Source organism: Thalassophryne amazonica, chromosome 22 (assembly GCF_902500255.1).
Source record: "Thalassophryne amazonica chromosome 22, fThaAma1.1, whole genome shotgun sequence".
NCBI lineage: Eukaryota > Metazoa > Chordata > Actinopteri > Batrachoidiformes > Batrachoididae > Thalassophryne > Thalassophryne amazonica.
Window position 1 is genome coordinate 3092191 of NC_047124.1, and position 22149 is coordinate 3114339.

Sequence of the window (22149 nt, forward strand, 5' to 3'; positions counted from 1 at the left end):
TCTTTCTTTCTTTGAGTGCTGCTCTCTCGGTTGTGTATTCGGTCGTTTCTAAGACGATGTGGACCTTTGCTGGAGTGACACAAAACCACTTTGATTCACAGCTTATGAAACAAAGAACGAGAGTGAACAAAAAAAATGTACTGCTTGTTTCTGAATGTTGAGAGAGAGAGAGGAGAGAGAGAGAGAGAGAGAGAGAGATCATGATTCTCTTTGATTTTCTGGAAGAGGACTTTGTAAAGTTCCAGTGTCTAATTCTTGTATGTCTGGATCAGATCTGAATCACCTTTAGGACACGTTTTCTCGACATCGGCACCAAGCGTTTTGTCCAAAAAGAATCAGAGCCATCTGTTTCATAGTCATGTGCAGTGATGTTCATTCAAACCTTGACCCAGCAAAGGGGCAGATTCCAAAAATCATTTTTTTTCCATTAATTACTGGCTTTGATGATTGGCTCGTTAGCTTTAGGACGGCAAGTGTTTTTTGGGCTTTTCTCACTGAGCTTCACTGTGGTGCCAATTAGACGTTTCTCTCAAATACTGAGATGATTTCTGTCTCCAGAGCACTTCTGTTACATCTAAACACCACAGCAGCTGCTTTTAGTGGTTTGAGGGCGTTTGGGATTCATTCACAGAAACACAAACCCTCCATAGTGACAAAGACTCTCTGACGTTGTCTCGAGAGGCGGCACCACACAGTTTGATTATTTCCAGGACTGATTCGTAGTTTGTATTTGCACCGACCCGCTCCACTGTTGGGACACCAGGCAGCACGTTGTCCCTGTCCGTCCAGGCGACCCAGCCGCACTTCAGCCTCGCTCCCCAGCTTTGACACCACCCTCTCTGGCTCCTCTCTCCAGGTATGAGTGCTCTGCAGTTGCAGAACCTGGCCACTTTAGCGGCAGCGGCAGCGGTGGCCCAAAACTCAGCAAGCCCCTCCACGGCAAACCCCCTGTCCTCCAACGCCGCCTCCCTGGGAGCGTTGGCCAGCCCAGGTAATGCCGCAGCAATCAGGTTGGGGATTCCGACGCCGGGGTTGTGGCCGACGCCTGCCTACGTTCTCCGCTGTCCACCATTACCGCCACCATTACCAGTGTTGTCACCCGTGAGCCGGGCATCACCACCACATCACTGAAAGCAGGAAAACATTGATGGTGCCACCCACCGTCATCATCATCATCGTCATTGTTTCGATCTTCATCAGTGTTGTTGACCGTCTCTCTGGCACATTTCCATGGTGTGTCTTCACTCCGCGCCATCTTTTCGTCCTCCTGTCTTTGAAAACTTCGCTCCTTCACTGTGTGGCCCCAAAACTATCAGCCGTCCCGTGATACGTGCGCTTTCTGTGTAGTTGTGCGCTCGTGTGCGTTTGTGTATCTGCATGTGTTTGTGTTGTGTGCTGTCAGGTTCAGATGTGTTTGTGCTTCACCTCAGCACCTTCAGAAACCACCAACTTTAGAACAGTAAACTTGACTCATGTCGGACAGGGTGTGTGTGTGTGTGTGTGTGTGTGTGTGTGTGTGTGTGTGTGTGTGTGTGTGTGTGTGTGTGTGTGTGTGTGTGTGCGCGCGCGTGTGTTTTCTCTCTGCTCACAGCTGAGGTTTAAGAAGTGGCAGGTTGATGTTTGAACTCGACTCGAGTTAAATCACACCACTTTCAGATCCTCTGCTCCGTTCTTCCCCCTCCGTCTCCTCCTCGTGTTCCTTCTCGTTGCCCTCGTCTTTTGCTGCTGGCCTCCTTTTGACAAGCTCCCTGTTTCTGCTCCATCATTCTTCCCTTTCATGTCGGCTCAGCCTCACTCCAGCAGCCGTGATTTTGCTGTCTCTTTTGGAGAGCACTCCCACCGCAGCATGAATATGAAAAGCTCCACACCCTCCTCTTTGTTGACGCTTGTGTCGTATACATTCCACCCCAACCAGCCGTTTTGCACCGGCTTGAATGCCCGTTCTATCTTCACTCATCCTTTAAATCGGTGTCTCTCTTTCTGACTCTAAATATCGGTCCAACCCTGAGCTCTGCGGATTCTATGTAAATGAGCAAACCCACACTGCATGTTTAGCTTGAACAGCCTCAAGACCTGCGCTATTTTGATTTTGCACAGTGCCATTAATTGCACTTTTTCTTAAAGTGGTCATATCGTGCAAAAGGCCTTCACTCACAGCGCTGTAACCACGCGCTGTTCTGGCCACAAAGCATGAAGACTTACAAGAAAGTTCCTGGATACTTCAGGCTGCATCGCGGAATTTCTGCTCTGTCCGTTTACTTCACAAAGAGCTTAAAGCAAAAGTAAGAATTTCCAGGTCACAAGTGACAAGGTGACGACTTCTGTCTGTTACGTGGTCTTAACAGTTCTGCAGCCTTTACCGTCCCCAGAACTTTCTTTGCAGTCTTCCAGTCCTAGTGGCACCAACTGATGGCTGTTTGATATCATTACCTTTTTTTTTTAAAGTTGCTAGGACATACATGACAGGTAAACATAACGGTTATTGGAAAACTAGCCGACCTGAGATATCTTCATAAATCCATGGTTTTGATGAGATCAAAGGGACATGGTTCGATTAAAACGGGAAAAACAGAAAATGTCTCTATGCTGTATTTCCCGCCATCTCACCACTGACATGGCGGTTCGTGACAAACATTTCACATCGATACATGTTCTGCTTTATGTGTTTGACTTTGTGTCCACTGTGTTCCTCACTCATTGTGTGTTTTTGTCTGTGAATAAGAAGAATATCTCAGTTTAAACTCACTGGTCCTGGATGAAGCAAATGAAATGTTTCTCAGGGGGTATTAACGGGTTCATGTCTCAGGGGTATTAATGGATTTTTATGTCTCGGGGGTATTAACGGGTTTATGTCTTGGGGTATTAACGGGTTATATCTCAGCGTATTGACAGGTTTTTATGTCTCAGGGGGTAATGACGGGTTTATATGTCTCAGGGTATTAACAGGTTTATATGTCTCAGGGTATTAACAGGTTTATATGTCTCAGGGTATTAACAGGTTTTTGTGTCTCAGGGGGTATTAATGGGTTTTTGTGTCCCAGGGGGTATTAACGGGTTTTTATGTCTCAGGGGGTAATGACAGGTTTATGTCTCAGGGGGTATTAACGGGTTTTTATGTCTCAGGGGGTATTAACGGGTTTTTGTGTCTCGAGGGTATTAACAGGTTTTTATGTCTCGGGGGTATTAACGGGTTTTTATGTCTCGGGGGTATTAACGGGTTTTTATGTCTCAGGGGGTATTAGCGAGTTTTTGTGTCCCAGGGGGTATTAACGAGTTTTTGTGTCCCAGGGGGTAATGACAGGTTTATGTCTCAGGGGTATTAAGGGGTTTTTGTGTCTCAGGGGGTATTAACGGGTTTTTATGTCCCTGGGGTATTAACGGGTTTTTGTGTCTCAGGGGGTATTAACGGGTTTTTGTGTCTCAGGGGGTATTAACGGGTTTTTATGTCTCGGGGTATTAACCGTTTTTTGTGTCTCGGGGTATTAACCGTTTTTTGTGTCTCGGGGTATTAACCGTTTTTTGTGTCTCGGGGGGTATTAACGGGTTTTTGTGTCTCAGGGGGTATTAACAGGTTTTTGTGTCTCAGGGGGTATTAACAGGTTTTTGTGTCTCAGGGGGTATTAACGGGTTTTTGTGTCTCAGGGGGTATTAACAGGTTTTTGTGTCTCAGGGGGTATTAGCGAGTTTTTGTGTCTCAGGGGGTATTAGTGAGTTTTTGTGTCCCAGGGGGTATTAGTGAGGTATTGATGGGTTTTTATGTCTCAGGGGGTAATGACGGATTTTCATGTCTCGGGGTAATGACGGGTTTTTATGTCTCAGGGGGTATTAACGGGTTTTTGTGTCTCAGGGGGTATTAACGGGTTTTTGTGTCTCGGGGGGTATTAACAGGTTTTTATGTCTTGGGGTATTAACGGGTTTTTGTGTCTCAGGGGGTATTAGCGAGGTTTTGTGTCCCAGGGGGTAATGAAAGGTTTATGTCTCAGGGGTATTAACTGGTTTTTGTGTCTCGGTGGTATTAACGGGTTTTTGTGTCTCGGGGGGTATTAACGGGTTTTTGTGTCTCAGGGGGTATTAACAGGTTTTTGTGTCTCAGGGGGTATTAACAGGTTTTTATGTCTCAGGGGGTATTAACAGGTTTTTGTGTCTCAGGGGGTATTAACGGGTTTTTGTGTCTCAGGGGGTATTAGTGAGGTTTTGTGTCTCAGGGGGTATTAGCGAGTTTTTGTGTCCCAGGGGGTAATGACAGGTTTATGTCTCAGGGGTATTAATGGGTTTTTGTGTCTCGGGGGGATATTAACGGGTTTTTGTGTCTGGGGGGGGTATTAACGGGTTTTTGTGTCTTGGGGGGGTATTAAATGGGTTTTTGTGTCTCGGGGGGTATTAACAGGTTTTTGTGTCTCAGCAGGTACTAGTTCTGGTTTGTCATTTTAATGTGCCAAACATTTTAACTTGCTTGGTGCCTGTAAATGAAGTCTCTTGCTCACGCTTTTGTCTTTGTGTGTACACAGTGTGGCTGCTTTGCTGGATGATCCTTTGGTTTTATTACTGCTGTTACAAAATGACCTTGAATGCTGCAGTTTCCCTCATACTGTCTTTCTTGAATGCATGTTGTGCAAAGAAGAAAAACCGTACAGCACTCTCTTTTTTATGCAAATGTGTTTTACTCTTCTTCCAGTTTCTGCGGTGGGTTTTTACATATAGAGGTCACGGTGTCACAGATTACTAGATTTGTTAACGACAGAACAGGTAACAGATTTAAATGTCAAAAATGTCTAAATATCAACATTGTTTCTAGTTCATCCATTGGATGTAGACCCATAAAAGAGATGAGAGCAGCTGAAAAAATTGAAACCTTGTGTTTCCAGATTGTCTCTGGGTTTGGACTCTAAACATTTCCTGTTGGCTGTTCTCTTTGGAGTTCTTCCCGACAAAGAAAACTCCACCTATGTTTACACTGGAGAACAGTGACCTCAACAAATATGACCAGACAAGAAACAACATACAGTACAAATAAAATAAAAAAGGAAATAATGGAAATAAAACACCTCCACCACAGTCGTTCCCGAACAGGGAGATGTTTCACCAAATTACAAATAGCATGGAAACCAAACAGAGACATTATCTCAAGGAGCTACAAAAAGCATCACTCTGCAAAATGTAGTCAGTGCAACATCCTTTATGCAGATATTCTCACCTAAATCTGAGTATGAATTCACCATCAGGGGTTTACAGTTTACAGACTCAGTATGCTGAGATTTACTCATCTTATCTAGTTGCACATCTCATGTAACAAAAAAGCAGCATGTCCAATGTGGCAAATCGTAACGTAACAAAAACTAATGTTCAATGTAGCAAATCGTGATGTAGCAAAATGTGGCAAATCAGAATACAACAGAAAGGTAGCGCATTGAATGTAGCAAATCATAACGTAGCAGAAATGTAGCACTTCTTAAGCTGCGGAAGTGATCACATTTGCATGTTTAGCGTCTACTGTTATTTATAGGGCGCATTATGTAGACATGCTGTTTGATCACTAAAGAAAAACAACTGTAAACTCTATACACTGTAAGCGTTCACAGTGACTCGAACCTTCAGCTGCCGTAGGTATTGTCTTCTTTCACACAGCCTGTCAACAGTCAGACACACATTATTGATATGAGTGTGTGGTATAAATAGCAACACACTCCAAACTCCAAACACTTTCAACTCTGGGTATCGATATGATAAGATGATGTAAGCTCCGCCTTTTTTTGGGTAAACGTGTTTATATAACACACGTCTTTCTTTCTTTCTTCCCTGTTGTCTGCTTCACCTCTGTCCTCATCACTCCTGTATCTCTTCCATCTCTTCTCTCTCCTCCTCCCTTCGTGCTCCCTCTCTTCCCTCAGCAGCAGGCACCACAGCCAGCTCCAACGCCGGTGCCATGAACTCTCTGACCTCTCTGGGCACCCTGCAGGGCCTGGCAGGAGCAACTGTGGGCCTGAACAACATTAATGCACTAGCAGGTAGCGTCAACAGTGAGTATTCACCCAGCCATCAGCCACTCCACCTCCACCTCCGGCCATCCACACCCAGCTTCAGCTTCACAACCACAGCCTGTGAGTCCCAGCGGAGAGACGGCCACCAACCACACACGTCATTAGGATTTGACTGACACGAAGGGTTTCCAAATGCATTTTATCCACCTAGAGGTGAACATCTTCAATCTGGACACATCCAAAGAAACATGAATTAAGATTTCTCTGCTCCATTGGAAACATCAAAATCAAACTGTGGCAGCAAAAAATTTATTCAAGAAAATAACCTCAAACAGTTATCCAACCTTAATGTCCATGATTCCAGTCCATGTTCGAGACGTGTGATTGGAACGTCATCCACAGCAGCTCTCACACGTGGGTGGGTTTCGCACCGCTTCACGCTGTAACACCTCTATTCAAAAGGACACCATTGTATTACGATCCTCCGTGATCCAGAAAAAGTGCAAAACAGCTTACTGCAGCATGTCTCCTGTCAGGCTGGCTTATAAACCACATACCTGGCAACCCACTGGAAAACGAAAGCAAAGCTGCGCCCGGCTGCGTTCTCACCCAGAATCACAAAAAACCACTGGTTTTGCTTCAAAATTTTTCCCCTAATGGAACACAATCAAACAAGTATCAAGCTGTAATCACTAGGACTAAACATGACTGAATCTCTTAAGACTACAAACATGCAGAAGTGACCGCATAATGACACTGATTTGGTGAATCGGGATGAATTCGAACATCTTGAAAATGTCACCCCAGTTTAAAAGCTGGTGCAGATGGCGACCGTAATGACTGTGTGTACCAAGTTTGTTCAAGATTGACAAAGAAGGATCAAGAAGTTACTGTGATGCTTCAAAACATACCCTGATTTGGTATTCGGGATGAAACAGGGAGGAACAGCGCTCTGTGGAATAAGAGTCTTAATGAGTTACAGCCTCACTCTCCAGAACAGGCGCACCACTTAGCAAAAGTCAGAAAAAGACAGAATTTTTCTAGAGCTCAGGGGACTCCCAGCCACCTCGGCTTGGGACAGTCAGATGCAACTTGATCTGCAACTCCTGATATCTCAGAGAAATTCTTTCTGTGCTCGCTATGAAAATTAGGCACAGAGTTGTGTCCGGTCACCCGGAGCCACGCACCAGGTGGCCGAGCCATAAAATTTTGAACATGTTCAAAACCAGCATAAGTCCAAATGAGCTTGTGCTGATCTGTGTCAATCTGGGCCCTCCTCCGTGTCAGGGTGCGGAACTGGTTCCACTGTGAGAGCTGCTTCATTATGTTTAGATGTTAAACTTTAAAGTTTTTGCAAAGATAAAATGACAAAAGACAATAAATCCTCTTTGCTACATATTCATCCACCATCCATCATCCGTCATCCATCCTTCCATCTGCTTCCTGGTTTTATCCAGACTTTTCTTGCTATCAGAGAGCTGACGTCACGTTCTGGCCGAGTTGGCACGCTGCAGTCGCTTCACGCTAAAGTTTATCGTGGAAATGTGTTGTCACATTGTTGTGTTGCTGTTTTTCTTTCTGTCAGCAAACTCTCTGGATTTGGAGGGAAACTGTGAAACTTTTTTCTTAATTTTTGGATGAGAAAGAGCTCACATATTTTTGCAGGAATGGAAAATTTGTAAATTTGACCAGTGGTGAGCACAGTTCTGCTAATCCACTAACTGCTAATTAGTGAAGCAGATTTTTTTGTTAGCTGATTAGCTTTTCAGCTACCTTTGAAAACCATCAGTGGAGCAATTAACTTCTGCTAAATTTGGTTCCGCTGACTTTTAGACTGCTAACATATTTTTGCGGGCATAGTGAATAAAGCTTAACAGTTAAAACATATGTAAAGTCTGAAATCATAGATTTTAGTGCCTGCCTGTTACATGCTATGTACCAGACAGACAGCTATGAGAGGTAGACCTCAATCCTCTGCAGGCAGAGGAGAGCTGGCTACCAGAGAGAAAGAAAGAGGGGAGGAAAAAAAGATCATTTATTTTCACACTATGCAGATTTGGAGACGTATCACAGGAGTCATGCACAATACAGTTTTGACTTATGGTTAAAATTTTAAACAAACTAATTCTGGACAGGTTATTGAAATTAATGTCACCTCTGTCATTTTACAAAGTGAAAATATCAGCTCTATGCTTTAGTTTTAAAGTTATGCACTAATTTCAAAGGTTTTAGCGTTTTACAGACACACATGCCAAAAAGCATTATGGGAAAATTAGTTTCCTGCCATCAGTGGTTGGTCGGTATATGTAAAAATACCAGCACACACATTACTGTAACATGTGTGTTGGTTTTTACAAATAAATCTGTATTTCAAATCAAATCAATTTTATTTATATGGCGCCAAATCACAACAAACAGTTGCCCCAAGGCGCTTTATATTGTAAGGCAAAAGCCATACAATAATTACAGAAAAACCCCAACGGTCAAAACGACCCCCTGTGAGCAAGCACTTGGTGACAGTGGGAAGGAAAAACTCCCTTTTTACAGGAAGAAACCTCCAGCAGAACCAGGCTCAGGGAGGGGCAGTCTTCTGCTGGGACTGGTTGGGGCTGAGGGGAGAGAATCAGGAAAAAGACATGCTGTGGAAGAGAGCAGAGATCAATCACTAATGATTAAATGCAGAGTGGTGCATACAGAGCAAAAAGATATTTATAAATATGTCTTTTTTTCATTTGTAAAAAAAAAGGCAATTTGAAAATTCTGTTAAATGATTCAGCACTTTTAGCGAATGTTTTGTGCGAATTGGTATTCACACTACCATGAACACTGCTATCTACTGGGATGGCAGTGTTCATTGTAATGTGAATACCAACAACTGATGACAGGAAACTAATTTTCCCATAATGCTTTTCGGTATGTGTGTCTGTAAAACGCTAAAACCTTCAAAATTAGTGCATTACTTTAAAACTAAAACAGATAGCTGATATTTTGATTTTGTAAAATGACAGAGGTAAAGTTAATTTCAATAACTTGTCTGGAATTAGTTTGTTTAAATTTTTAACCATAAGTCAAAACTGTCTTTCTGTGCATGACTCCTGTGATACGTCTGCAAGTCTGTATGGCTGTAAAAAATAAATGTTTTTTTGCTTTTGCTGCCTTTCCTTTCTCTCTGGTCGCTTTTGCTGAGAGAAGGCTGATTTGACACAGAAGCGCTGGCTCATTGATGTGTCAGTAGCTGCCAGTGTACCGGAGTCAATACTAAAAGTTACCGGTTTAGCTTTTAGCTCTAATTTCCGCTAAATTTTTTAGGGGTTTATCAGTTTAGCTTTATAACAGTTAACTTTTTAGTTAGTGGATTAACGGTTATCAAAGCTAACTTTTTGGTTAGCTGTGCCCACCACTGAATTTGACCAATTCTCACATCAAAATGTTTCAGTTTTCATCTCAAACAAAACAATTCTTTAACAAAATCATGTCAGATGCATGAATTGTAATAATTTTCATGGTATAAATAAACAATTTCACTGATTTCATACATATAAAAATTTACATTATCGTTACATATTTAGAAAAATCATGCTAAAATGAAAAGTATTTACCATTTTGTCCATCCTATAAATTGCAGTATATGACTGTCAATGTAAAAATATAAAACATAAAAAGAAATATTTTTATGCTAAAAATATAAAATAGGATTATTTAAATATCACAAATATATGACTGACATATTCCATTTCAGAAAACACAGAATATGATTATTTTCATTTTCAAAAATAATAAAATGTGGCAGTACACAAAATATAAAGCACATGAGTTAAAATATCCACATAAACCTGTTGACAGTTTTATTATTCCAGAACACAAAATCTGTCCAAGAATGTGCCAACAGTGATGTCATGCTTTGTTTTGTTTTGTTTTTTTACAATTAAAAGCCTTTGATTGGCAGCCGGGTTGGAATTGGGGACAATAAATGGAAAAGTCTAAGTTGCTGTTGTTAACAAGTTGTTTGCTTGTTGAGATTCTAATCAGAGCAGATGCAGGAGTTGGTATCCACCGGTGGATTGTTATTGACGTGGCGGCGGCACGTCCTGCCCGCGAGCAGACGAGGCTGGGATCTTAATCAGTGCTGCCGTGACAGCAGAGATCCTCTTCCACTACATTATTCTCCTCTGACCTTTACCGCACCTCCGCTGTACCTGCTGTGTAAATCAGAGACGCATTTACTTCAGTGCACACAGGTACAGGACTATAGGACAGCCGTGCACGCCAGCGCACATCCTGTCAGACGGATTGGGCTCTTCTTTTTTTTGGGGGGGGGGGTCCTGGCTAACTCTTTGTTTTCCTCCTCTTACCCTCTACCGCTCTGCCCTCCATCCTCATTTAAACACATCTAGGCCCTAATTGAATTGCAAAGGTCACTGGTGCAATTATTCCTGAATAAATGAGTGACCTATAATCCGGCGCTCTGTGGCGATAATTTATTTGACTGTGTCTGTCAGTGAGGCGACAGGACGCCGGGCCGCTGTCAGTCCCCCTCAGACAACTTGCCCTCCATCGTGATATTAAGCCGTTACAAGCGTCTAATGAGTGTTACTGCTGCGTTCCCTCAGTTTTTAACCCCCCCGCCCCCATGTGTCTGTCTGCAAGCCCGAGTGAGACGTCTGTGTCCAGAAAACACACACTGGTGTATGTTTTTTTTTTTTTTTTTACTTTTCTGAATTTCTGGTACAAGAATCTTGAGTGTAGAAATGTTTCATTTAATTTAATTAAACATAGCACATTTTAAAATATACGTTTGTTTCTAATGTGTGAAGAAAAAGACAACACACATTGTTGAAAAAAAGAAAAAACATTTAATATTCAGCAGCATAAATTAATATTTAATTTCCTGTCTCGAAAACAAACGTGCTTCTCTACCCTCGTATGACACTAAATCATCGATAATCAAACAGTTACGTAATCTGCTCGTTCCCGACAAAATTACCGTGATCCTCTTCTTAATCAACCATCACTTCAATTTCATTTTTGATGATGTAAGACTATTGATTTCTGATAATGATACAGATTATTCTGAATTTGTGTTTTGATGAAGGTGATGGTTGTTCTAAATTTTTTACCAAAACTGGACAAATTGTAGGTGTGACCTGGACTTTAGGGGACCTCATGCAGATCGGGGGACCATGTTTTCTGGATTATGAATCACATTTTGTTTTTTGTTTTGTTATGGTTTGGGGGGGGGGGGGGGGTCCTGCAACTTATATTCCAGAAAATAGGTTAAATAGCTTTTTTATCATTTTTAGTAAAACTGATATTCATGAAACCTGCTCAACTGGTCTGCCAGAGAATTGTTTTAATTCTCTTTAATTTTTGGGCCAAAATTTGACAAAACTTGGTGCATTTTCCATTTTTTGGTGGATCTGGAAAAACAAACAAACAAATCTAAGAGGTTTTTGATTTATTGTTTTCTAAATGCAGCATTATGGTACATGGTGGACGTATTCATGAAAGAACTAAAAACAAAAATAAATAATGATGGGAAAAATATATTGATTATGTTTAATAATTGAGTAGAACCAGATATATTCCCTTGCTGGATCTTTTTGCATTTGTTTCTTTGAAAACTGAGAATACTGCAAATTAAACTTTTTGTACCTGAAAAGTAGATAATTTGAGTGAGATACGATTCTTAATATGTTAAATACACTCAGATTCATGTACAATAAATATATAAAGTTATGCTTAGTTATCATGTCTAGGGGTAACGTCATATGTCACATAATATTAATACAATTAATAATATGTTTATGTAATTTTAAACTTTGTTACAAAATTGAAGACTTAAATTTGTATTTAATGGTTTCTCACTCCCCACCTGCAGTACCTTCACTGGCCACAGTGATGTGCTCATAATTCTTTTGTGACTTCATGAATGCATGTCTGAGATTTTGCTTCAGTTTGTAATAAATTTACAATTTTTTCACTCCATTTTTATGTTAAATCCTGTTTGTACGGAAGCTCTGAGCTGCCAAGCCCTAATATATATTTGGCTCAGTATCATGTAATTACATGAAAAGTTTCATGTTATAACGTGATATTTATCACGTTATAACGTGATACTTATCACGTTATTTCGTGATATGAAATTATCATGTTATTTCATGATGCGGTATTTTCACGTTATAACGAGAAATTATCACGTTATAACAAGAAATTATCACGTTATTCCGAGATAAGAAACTATCATGTTATTTCGTGATATGCAACTATCACGTTATTCCGAGATATGCAACTATCACGTTATTCCGAGATAAGAAATTATCACGTTATTCCGAGATAAGAAACTATCATGTTATTTCATGATATGCAACTATCACGTTATTCCGAGATATGCAACTATCACGTTATTCTGAGATAAGAAATTATCACGTTATTCTGAGATAGGCAGCTATCACGTTATTTCGTGTTAAGCATTTATCATGTTATTTCATGATATGTAGGCTATTCAGCACTTCAACACTTCCCAGGTTCAGTCAAGGAACATGGCTCGTCTGTGATGTAGGGGGATTTAAGGATCAATAAAAAGCATGAGCCAATACTTTTGCTATTTGTTTTCACTTGAATCAGAGTAAAAAAAAAAAAGCAAACAGCCTTAGACAAGTAGCGCCCTTTACTGGTATTCTACCGCCCTCTAGTGGCAGAATAGCGGAATAGGTATATTGGCTGTGTATCAAAGTAAAACCATATTGATGTTTTCACGTTATAACGTAAAAATATCATGAAATAACATGATAAATGTTTATCACAAAATAACATGATAATTTCATAATTCGAAATAACGTGATAATTTCATATTATGAAATAACGTGATAGATTCATATCTTAGAATAACGTGATAATTTCTTATCACGAAATAACATGATAATTTCATGATAAAACGTGAAAATACCATATCATGAAATAACATGATAGTTGTGCATCATGAAATAACGTGATAGATATCACGTTATAACGTAATAAATATCACGTTATAACATGAAACCTTTCACGTTATTACATGTTACTGAGTCAAATTATATTTATATGGCTGGCAGCTCCACGTCGCCATATGTTTGTGTTCCAGGTCATTTTGTTGTTTTGTTTGTTTGTTTTCGTACTGTCTGTGTGTCGGTGCAGCCATTGTCGCAGGTGTCTGCTGTGTTGTTGCATGCATGCAACACTGCATGCCGCTGTGCAGCGCTGGCTGTGATCAGCTGCATTCATACCTTGTGTTTGTACAAATACTTTGTGCGTCCTGTGTTCCAATGTTTTAGTCGTAGTCCTGGCGTGTTGTACGTGTCGGTACATTTACGGTTCAGTCCGTCTTGTCCACATGTGTTGTTTGTTTTTCTGTGTGTGGTTTAAAAAAACACAACCTTCAGTGGGAGCGCTAATGAGTAAGTGCACTCTTCTTTCTTTATTGTTGGGTTTTATGTAAAGTTGCTCAAATGCTCTCAGGTATGGCGGCTCTTAACGGAGGCCTGGGCGGTGCAGGGCTTACCAATGGAACAGCTGGCACCATGGATGCGCTGACGCAGGCTTACTCAGGGATCCAGCAGTACGCCGCTGCAGCGCTGCCCACCCTCTACAGCCAGTCCTTGTTGCAACAGCAAGGGGCCGCCGGCAGTCAGAAAGAGGGTCAGTAGCTCCACTGCTTACCGTCTGGAGGATAACGTGATGTAGAATCAGCAGCCGTATTTATTACTGGCGATTGTGGTTATGTGGGTGAATGGTTTGCCCAGTAGGGGGCAGTATCCTGCCATAACGCACTTTGACATTGTCGGTTTGACATTATTGGTTTGAGCTGAGAAGAAGCCAGCGTGTTGCTGGCAGGTTTTCTTTGAGTTTGCCCAGTATGTAATATAAAGAGCGTGCGTTTATTTTTCAGTTTCTTAAGAAAATTTGCTGTGCAAAAAGTTTTTAAAGGGGCGGGGGGACAATGTTTTGGATTTTTTAAAATTTATTTTAATATTTATTGTATTTATTTGTGCAGATGAATTAAAAATAAATCAAACAGGTATGAATTTATAATATTTTAAGGAATAAAATTTATATAAATAAATCATTGTGACAGCATCAAAATGATTAGTTTTTAATCATGAAATGTGAAATTTATAGCTGTTTTTCCCCTGAGGGAGAATTGACAACGACATGTGTTTGAGTTTGCATTCGATTTTTCTCATAGTTTTGCTGTTAAATTGACGTCATGCTGTTCCAACTCTACACAGTGTTAAAGTTCCTCAAAAGCTCGATGAATACAAACCAAAATGTTTTGTCAGTAGAGACGGACGCTGTGTATTTATGTGCTGCTCACTTTTATTTACTTTTGTTAAAGAGCTTTTGTTTGCTGAAAGCCCAACCTGGAGCTCAAAGTTGTTCCCAGTTTAAATCCGCGGCTCTCAGGTTTGGCTTCATTCATTTGCGCTCGGAGCACATTTAATGATTGTGACAGATGGAAGCTATTGGGTGAGTGAAGGACGACATGTCAACCTGTGAGTTGCACAATACCAACAATCGGATGAATGAAGAGCAAACATACTTATTTGTGGAGAACCAAAATATGGAATGAAAACAAACACTTTCATCTTTGGTTAACATCCCGCACAATAACTCAGTGTTGTGTAAAAGCGCTCACCTACTCAAGGTCATGTGACACTGTGGTAAGCACTCCAGGTCTGTTCCTATGACAACACCACAGTAGCCACAATAGTAAGTCCCTTCGGCTACTCCCTTGTTTGCACTCGGGGTCGCCACAGCAAATCAAAGGTGCATCTGCATGTTGAATTGGCACAGGTTTTACGTAACCACAATACGTACCACAGTAACCACAATACTGGGTTTAAAAAAAAAAGAAATTAAACCGCTCTAACTTTACACACACTCTGCTTCTCGCCCCATCAGGTCCCGAAGGAGCCAACCTGTTCATCTACCACCTGCCCCAGGAGTTTGGAGACCAGGACATACTGCAGATGTTCATGCCTTTCGGAAACGTGGTCTCTGCCAAAGTCTTCATCGACAAACAGACAAACCTTAGCAAGTGTTTCGGTACGGCTGCACAACACTTCCTGAACGTAGACTGTAGATATCCTGGACAAAACCTGCATGATGTCACCTTAAGGCGTTTCTGTAGAAACCCGGAACAGATGAAAATTTGCTGCTCTGGGTGTTGCCGTGTTGGCAGCATTAACTCTGCCTATGCCGTGACTAACTCATGTTAGGATACAGAGGTGGTGCGTGGGTGTCACACTGCATTTCCTTGGCGGGACAAAAATGCTAATCTCAGTTCAAGTGTTTGTAAAATCATATTTTTGGACTGCACGGTGGTTCTCATAACTGTTTGCTTTGGTGTGGACATTAAAAATTATGACCTGTATATTTTCTCTGTAATCGTCGATTAACTGGGCCAACAGGATCAAGCTATTGATAGCTACTAAAAGTGGAAAATTCACTCAACCAAAATAGTGGCTCCCAGACATCTTAGGCAATATGTGAGGAGACATAACCACATAATTATTATTATTATTATTATGTATATATTTTTTTATAAAATGCTCAAAACGACACAGACCCCCACATGGCTAACAGCCTCAACGCAGCAGCCTCTGAGCCCAGATTCAACACAGCTGTCACCTAAAGAAACCACGCCCATAATTATGCATAACTTTATAGCTCCAAATGTCTTAAACTAAGACGTTAGATACAAATTCAGCCACTGTACAGTTGTCAATTAGAGAAAACTATCTATAGGACAAAGCTGTTTTGTACCCGGCTGTAAACATGTTTATTTCTGCTGTAAAGTTGGACATTTTAGCATGGACTTGAATGGGAACCTGCTCACTTTTTTGCCAGCCTCAAGTGGCCAGTTAAGGAACTGCAACATTTTCTAGTTCTGGGTGGGCGTCATCTGAAACCACTGAAAGTTAGCGCTTCCTGCTGAAACAAGGAAACTCCTGTGTAAGTTTTCTTGTTATTGACAGGACGTGTCTGCTGAAGGACACACCTTCAGGAAGTGTATCCTTCAGAGGATCCAGACCTCAAAGCATATGGTCTAAGCAGTTCTTTTCAGTATCTGTGGAGTGGCGCCATGTTTTTAGCATTCTGTAGTTGACAACTTACAGAAAACAGCCATGAAACATTAGCTATGATCAGCATTAGAATTAGCAGTCATGCATGAGATACTACTATAAGCAACAGGTTTATCATTGCTTCCCACAGCAGCCTGTACTCAAGGTTCTTGAAATGGAGCAATATCTCCACCTGGTGGACATTCACCATTAATGCAGGTACATTAGAATTTCATCAAGCTCTAGTATTCCGTACTTCCATATTTCCATACTTTGCCAATTTGGGAAATTCTCAGAAATGCTCCAGGACACAAGTAGACCAAACCAGAAGTAATGTTGACCTTGTTGTTCCTGTAAAAGAAACGCTTGTTGGGCTTTGCTCACTTTAATTTAGATTTTGAAGACTTCAGCCGCTGTATTGTGACTACAAGTGATTCTTTCCTCCCTGATATTAAGGTGGTTGTTGACTAAGTCACGGTGCATTGATTCCTCAAGTACAGGTTGAATTTTATTTTTGTGTCAGTTTCCAATGACAACAACAAAATGTAAATATTTCTTCTCTGATCCACCTGCAGCCAACAAGATAACAGAAATAAAAACATCAGAATGTGAGCATGGATGTTTGTCAGCTTTACAGTTTGACAATATGCAGTGACATATGCAGGAAGCTGAGCACGTTCTTTGTTACGTTTCACGAACAACAGCTTTTTTTCCAAATGTTGGAATTAAATAGCGAGTTTGAATAGATTTATAGAGAAGCTGCTCTATAACAGAAATCCTATTTCACAGCATTCACTTTGATTCCTTTTGCTGCATCTTTTCTAACTCCCGTGTCTTTATTTTGCTGTTATGTGTTTTTTTTATTCTGATATTATTTTGTTGCTAAAACAAACGTGTTTCCCGGCGGGAGTCATTAAAGTTTAATCTTCTTTTAATGTGCACCGAGGGTGTATTTTATTGTAAATGAAATCCAGATAAATCTGATCTGGAGATGTGGAAGTGCGGTGATGGTGTAGAATGTTAACGTCACTGCATTATTACCGCCGTAACTTCGACACGCTATAATTGCGGGTAAACAGATGAGACCATCGGGGCGAAGCATGTGTCGGGTTTAGTGATGAATCTGCTGCTCAACATGACAGCGCACAACAAAAATTAGTGCGGAGAGTTCAGACGAACCCCTTATAGTCGGGTCCAGAAGTATTTGGACAGTGCTGGAGAGAAACCATCGAGATGTGCTCATGATGTCAACTTTCCACGTTAATCAGAATATCACATGAACTGTCTTTAAATTGCAGCCATTTTTAACGCAGACCCTCCATTTTTGGAGCTCGCAAATAACATGACAAAATAAAAATATCAGAACCAGAAAAGAAATTGCTTGTTAGGGTTAACATTAATTTGACATGAAGAGCAGCATATAAGAAAAATAATCATATTAGAAGAAAATAAAAATTCCAGATAAGACAACTTTAAAAACCTGTTTAGCACCGAGGCTGAATTATTGCTCCTCAAAGTTTTGGGCATTTTTGCACATACAAATAACTTGCACCTTCTGAGAGCGGTACAGTTTCTGCACCTATGAGCAGCTGCACGTGTTATTATTGCAGATTAGAGTCATACAAAAGAGAGAAGTGGCTATGGGGAGGAATAATATTAAGGTTAGTTTTAGTGAAGTCATCACTTTTATAGCCAGTTTCCTTTTGACATGTCTGAGGATCGATGCATGAACATTTCCAAGTTATTGAATCACGCTGCGGTCATGCAGTGACAAATATACCAGAAGTGACAGAGTGACATCATAACCAAGCTCAGGAACGTGAGAGATGAGAGAGCACTAATCTGCCCCCTGCTGGATACAGTTTGTCATAATTCAGATGAACACATGCTACACAGGCAGATATATGTAAACAGTGATGTTTGTGTGTCTTGTTATTTTACATGTGGAACTGAAGTGTTGTTCGATACATTTTAGGCAAAATCCTGTCAATAATGAAAACGTTTTTGATCCATTTCCTCTGTTTTAATGTTGTTCATATCACATTGTACAATGTTATTTTTATTCCACTGCTGTTTCCACTAAATATCCACATTTCTCTGGCGCTCTCTGCAGGCTTTGTCAGTTACGACAATCCAGTGTCGGCGCAGGCAGCCATCCAGGCCATGAACGGGTTCCAGATTGGTATGAAGCGGCTGAAGGTGCAGCTGAAGCGTTCCAAGAATGACAGCAAACCGTACTGATCTTAGCGCTAGGGTCTATCTGCTCCCAATGTTAGCACTGCTAGGGTAAGTCGCCCCCCCCCGCCCCCCACAAAAACAACAACAACAACAACAAAAAAAAAAAAACAACCCGAGCCATGACCTGTCAACACAGAGTCTATGGGGGGGTAAAAAGAGGGAGGGGAGATGACCTACAACCACCCTGAGGGAGACGCGCACACAGTGTTAATTTTTTTTTAATTTCTTGCTGTTTTACAGATTCTTTTATGTTGGCTTTCATTTATTATTTATTATTATTTTGTGACACACATGAACACTTCCATTACTGCCATAATTTTGTGCAATTTTTTTATTTGCTTTTATTGATGTAAAATTGAGAAGCTTTTTAAAAATACTATTCATTGTTCCAAAAAAATAATAATTTTTTTAAAGTTTTTACCTAAAATATTATTTATACATTTTTGAGGACAGTCAGAGGCAACGTAAAATCGAAGGAGCCGTGATCATTTTTCTTTTTCTTTTCAACTCTTCTTTGCTGCGAACCTGACAAAACTTTCTCTTCTTTTTCTTCTGGCACAAGTCAGTATGCACATTTGACCTTTGACCTTCACAGTGTTGGTTGCAGGCTGCCGCTGCTTCTCTGCCTCTCTGTGCCTGCTGGTGACCCGGGAGCAAAGAGTTAAAAATGACACTCCACCGCCACAGGACAGTAAATAAATAAATAAATAAATGACACTCCAGATACGTATTATTATTTATGTAAAAATATAAAACCACTTTTTTAATGATTATTCTTTTAATTTCTCAGAATAGTAAGTACTTTTCTGGGTCAGATCACATTGGTCTTTGTTAAAAAGGACTATTACAGTGTGTAGAAATTTTCAAAATAACATCCAGAACTTGATGAAAGTTATAATAGTAAGCGTTTATGAGGGTAACTGCAAATACTTGATGTTTGTTGAAAGATTTAACAAATAATTCAAAGTACAGAAAGCCACAGGCCTGTAAATTTAATTTGTAAAAAAGCAGTTCTATTTTTATACATTTTTACTGCCTCAGATTTTAAAAAAAGGATTTTATTTATTGCCTATTGTTAAGTTATTGGACTCCTATAAAGTACACAGCATCATTCCCGTCGTGCCGTGTGGAGACGTCTCGTGGAATTGGGTTCTTTACGTTTTTCATGCTGCCATCATCCGCTCACTCCTCAGTGCTCTCCATCCATCATCTCTCTCTCTCTCTCTCTCTCTCTCTCTCCCTCTCTCTCTCCGTAGTGCGACTACTTCCTCACTTTCCTTCACGTTATATTATTATTTTTTTATTTGTATCGTTTTCAGTGTGTGTTTGTCTGTAAACTATTAAACGTTTGGAGGAAAAAGAAAAAAGACAGACCCGTCACTCCTGTCAGAAAATACTAAAGCGTGACACGTTTGTGCCGAAGCGCCCTGATGTGAGGCGTCACACGTCGGGTGTTCTGTGTTCTGTGTGTGTGTGTGTGTGTGTGTGTGTGTGAATGAGTTGGTGCGGAGTAAGAGTCCCCACCCCCCCTCTGAGGTAGGTGAGTGTTGTTGTTGTTTTTGCTGTTTGTTTATTGTTGTTGTTGTTTCTCCTGATTTGAAATGCTCTGGTGGTGTGCTGCTCTGCCTCTCTGTGTGTAACTCTCCTCTCCCCTCTTGTTTTCTTTCCCTCTTCTAGAACCCATCTCCATGCCTGTTAGCTCATCATTTGCCTAGCATGTCTCCGTGGTGTCCCAAACAAACAAACAAATAATTCAAGAACAAATATAAAATATTCTATTTCAACACAAAAAGTGCCATCGTCCTCCCCTGTCATTGTTTTTCTGAGCTAACTGTCCTCCTCGGCCACCGCCTACTGACCTTTTGAACTTTGAACTTTTCTTTCTTTCTTTTGTTTTTTTTTTGTTTTAGTTTTTTTTTTTACTTTTAAAGGTTTTTATTGTTGTTGGGTTTTTTTGTTTTTTTGTTTGTTTTTTGTTGTTGTTTTTGTTCTTTTTTTTGTTTTTTGCATGTGACCTCATCTGGATCTGTTTTGTGGGAGATTTTCAGGAAGCGGTGGGTCAGAATATTAATCAATGTGAAAATTAAAAAATACACAAAGCTGCATTCATACAGAAAAAAAGAGACTTTTTATGGGGAAAACTAAACAAGTTATTTTGGAGGGCGGGGCAAAAACCCCGATTTCCATTCAGTTTGTTTTCATGCTTTTTTTTCATCAAATTTGTCTTTGTTTTTGTTGTTCTTTAATTCTGTGTTTAAAGTAAACTTGAACGATCATTACGGGAACTGGCGCGTTTTCTTGCTTCTGGTGCCGATGGGGTCAAAAAAAAAAAGAGAAAAACAAAACAACAAAAAACAAAACAGTTTTTGGGGCCAGAAGCAGTCGGCGCCAGTTTCTCTGAGAAATAGACTACTTCCAAACAGTTTTGAATAAAAACTGTCTGATCAATATTAGACTCTCTCAGAGCTCTCTAATGGTTTTTACATTTTTCAGGCAGTGTAAAGTTTTTTGATAAGGCCATTTTAAGTGGCTCTGTTTCTCATTCAAAGTCTATATATAAAACCACTTTTTTCTAGAGTAGTTTAAAGGTTTAAAAAAAAAAAAAAAAGACATTTGCCCTGTTTGGGGGGAGAAATGCTACCTACTTGTGTCACCTTTTGCTGAACTGACTCACAGATAGACAATCCGTGGTTTAAATGCACATGATGAAATTACCTATATTTTCTACTGTTTAAATGTATAGAGGAAAAAAATTCCTGTAAACCCACGTTAACGTCGGTGCTTCTCGTGAGTTTAGTTGTGGTTTCATCACAAGTCTATCAGTCTTAAATGTCTCATGTTTTTGAAGAGAAGATGAAAAAAACAGTTTACTTGAACAATAGACACAAAGCCTTTGATATGACTATAATGTTACCTTTTATTTCTTTTTTTCTTTTCTTAAGGAGTCCCTATTTGCTAAATTTCTTGTTGGTCAATTAGCTATATAAAAATATATATAAATATAAATATATCTATATATGTATATATAAAATGTCAGCTTGTGAAACATCAATGTCATTATTATTTTATTTAATTTCTCTTGTGGGAAACAATATTTAGGTGTATTTTGTTGTTCGGCAAAATGTCTTATGAAGAAAAAAAGATCAGTGGAGTTTAGTGCCAAATTCTGAAGGTACTTCCTGCCTAGCGCGTCAGTGTATTTCTCGTGAAATTATTTGATAACATGGGTATTTTATTATAAGTGTTTTGTATGGATCCCTCATATTTAAAATATAGATTTAAAAAAAAGAGTTTGTTAACTTGCTATTCTGTGGTCTTGTTGCCTGAAAATGTCATGTTTGCTTTTTTCTTTGTAAAGATGTAAAAAAAAAAGTGCCCATGTGTCATATATATACAGTATATATATCTATATACACACATGCACACACGGACAGACCTCACAGTTTACTTTGTTGTTGTGCGTGCGAGCCCCTGAGCGCGAATGCCTCCGTGGCCGCCGCCGCCGCCCTCCAGCGTGCACGCAAACGTACAAGCCGCCACGTTTTAGCCACAGTGCATCAAAGCCTTACCACCGATCTTTGCACTCCTCTCTCCAGCTCACGCACGCTTTCCTTTCTTTTCCCGCCGCGCCACCTTACAGTCGATCATACATGAAGCCTTATTTGTTCAAATAGTTTGTTTTACCGAAGACGGCGTGGACAGTTACATGTTTGTTTCTCCTCAGCCACTTCCTGTCATGATGTAAGCACAGGGCGGGCGCCGGCATCACTCCTTCACTCTTTTAGGAAAAGCACACACGTCGTCCTCGCGTAGTCAAACAAGGGAGTTTAGTC

General features: G+C 40.3%; 1 protein-coding gene across 12 annotated transcripts in view; it reads left to right on the plus strand.

Moving 5' to 3' along the window:
* Nucleotides 1-20073, plus strand: part of celf2 (cugbp, Elav-like family member 2) — a 349641-nt gene extending 329568 nt beyond the window's left edge. For 2 of the 12 annotated variants that reach the window (XM_034163469.1, XM_034163472.1), the window contains 6 exons: nt 857-991; nt 5892-6017; nt 13455-13652; nt 14916-15059; nt 18192-18364; nt 19994-20073. In XM_034163469.1, the coding sequence (XP_034019360.1) occupies nt 857-991; nt 5892-6017; nt 13455-13652; nt 14916-15059; nt 18192-18319 (731 nt within the window). In that variant the 3' untranslated portion in view covers nt 18320-18364; nt 19994-20073. The remainder of the gene's footprint in view (nt 1-856; nt 992-5891; nt 6018-13454; nt 13653-14915; nt 15060-18191; nt 18365-19993) is intronic. The other 10 variants (XM_034163474.1, XM_034163481.1, XM_034163471.1 and 7 more) reach the window with 9 other exon arrangements.
* The last annotated feature ends 2076 nt before the right edge of the window (nt 20074-22149 follow it).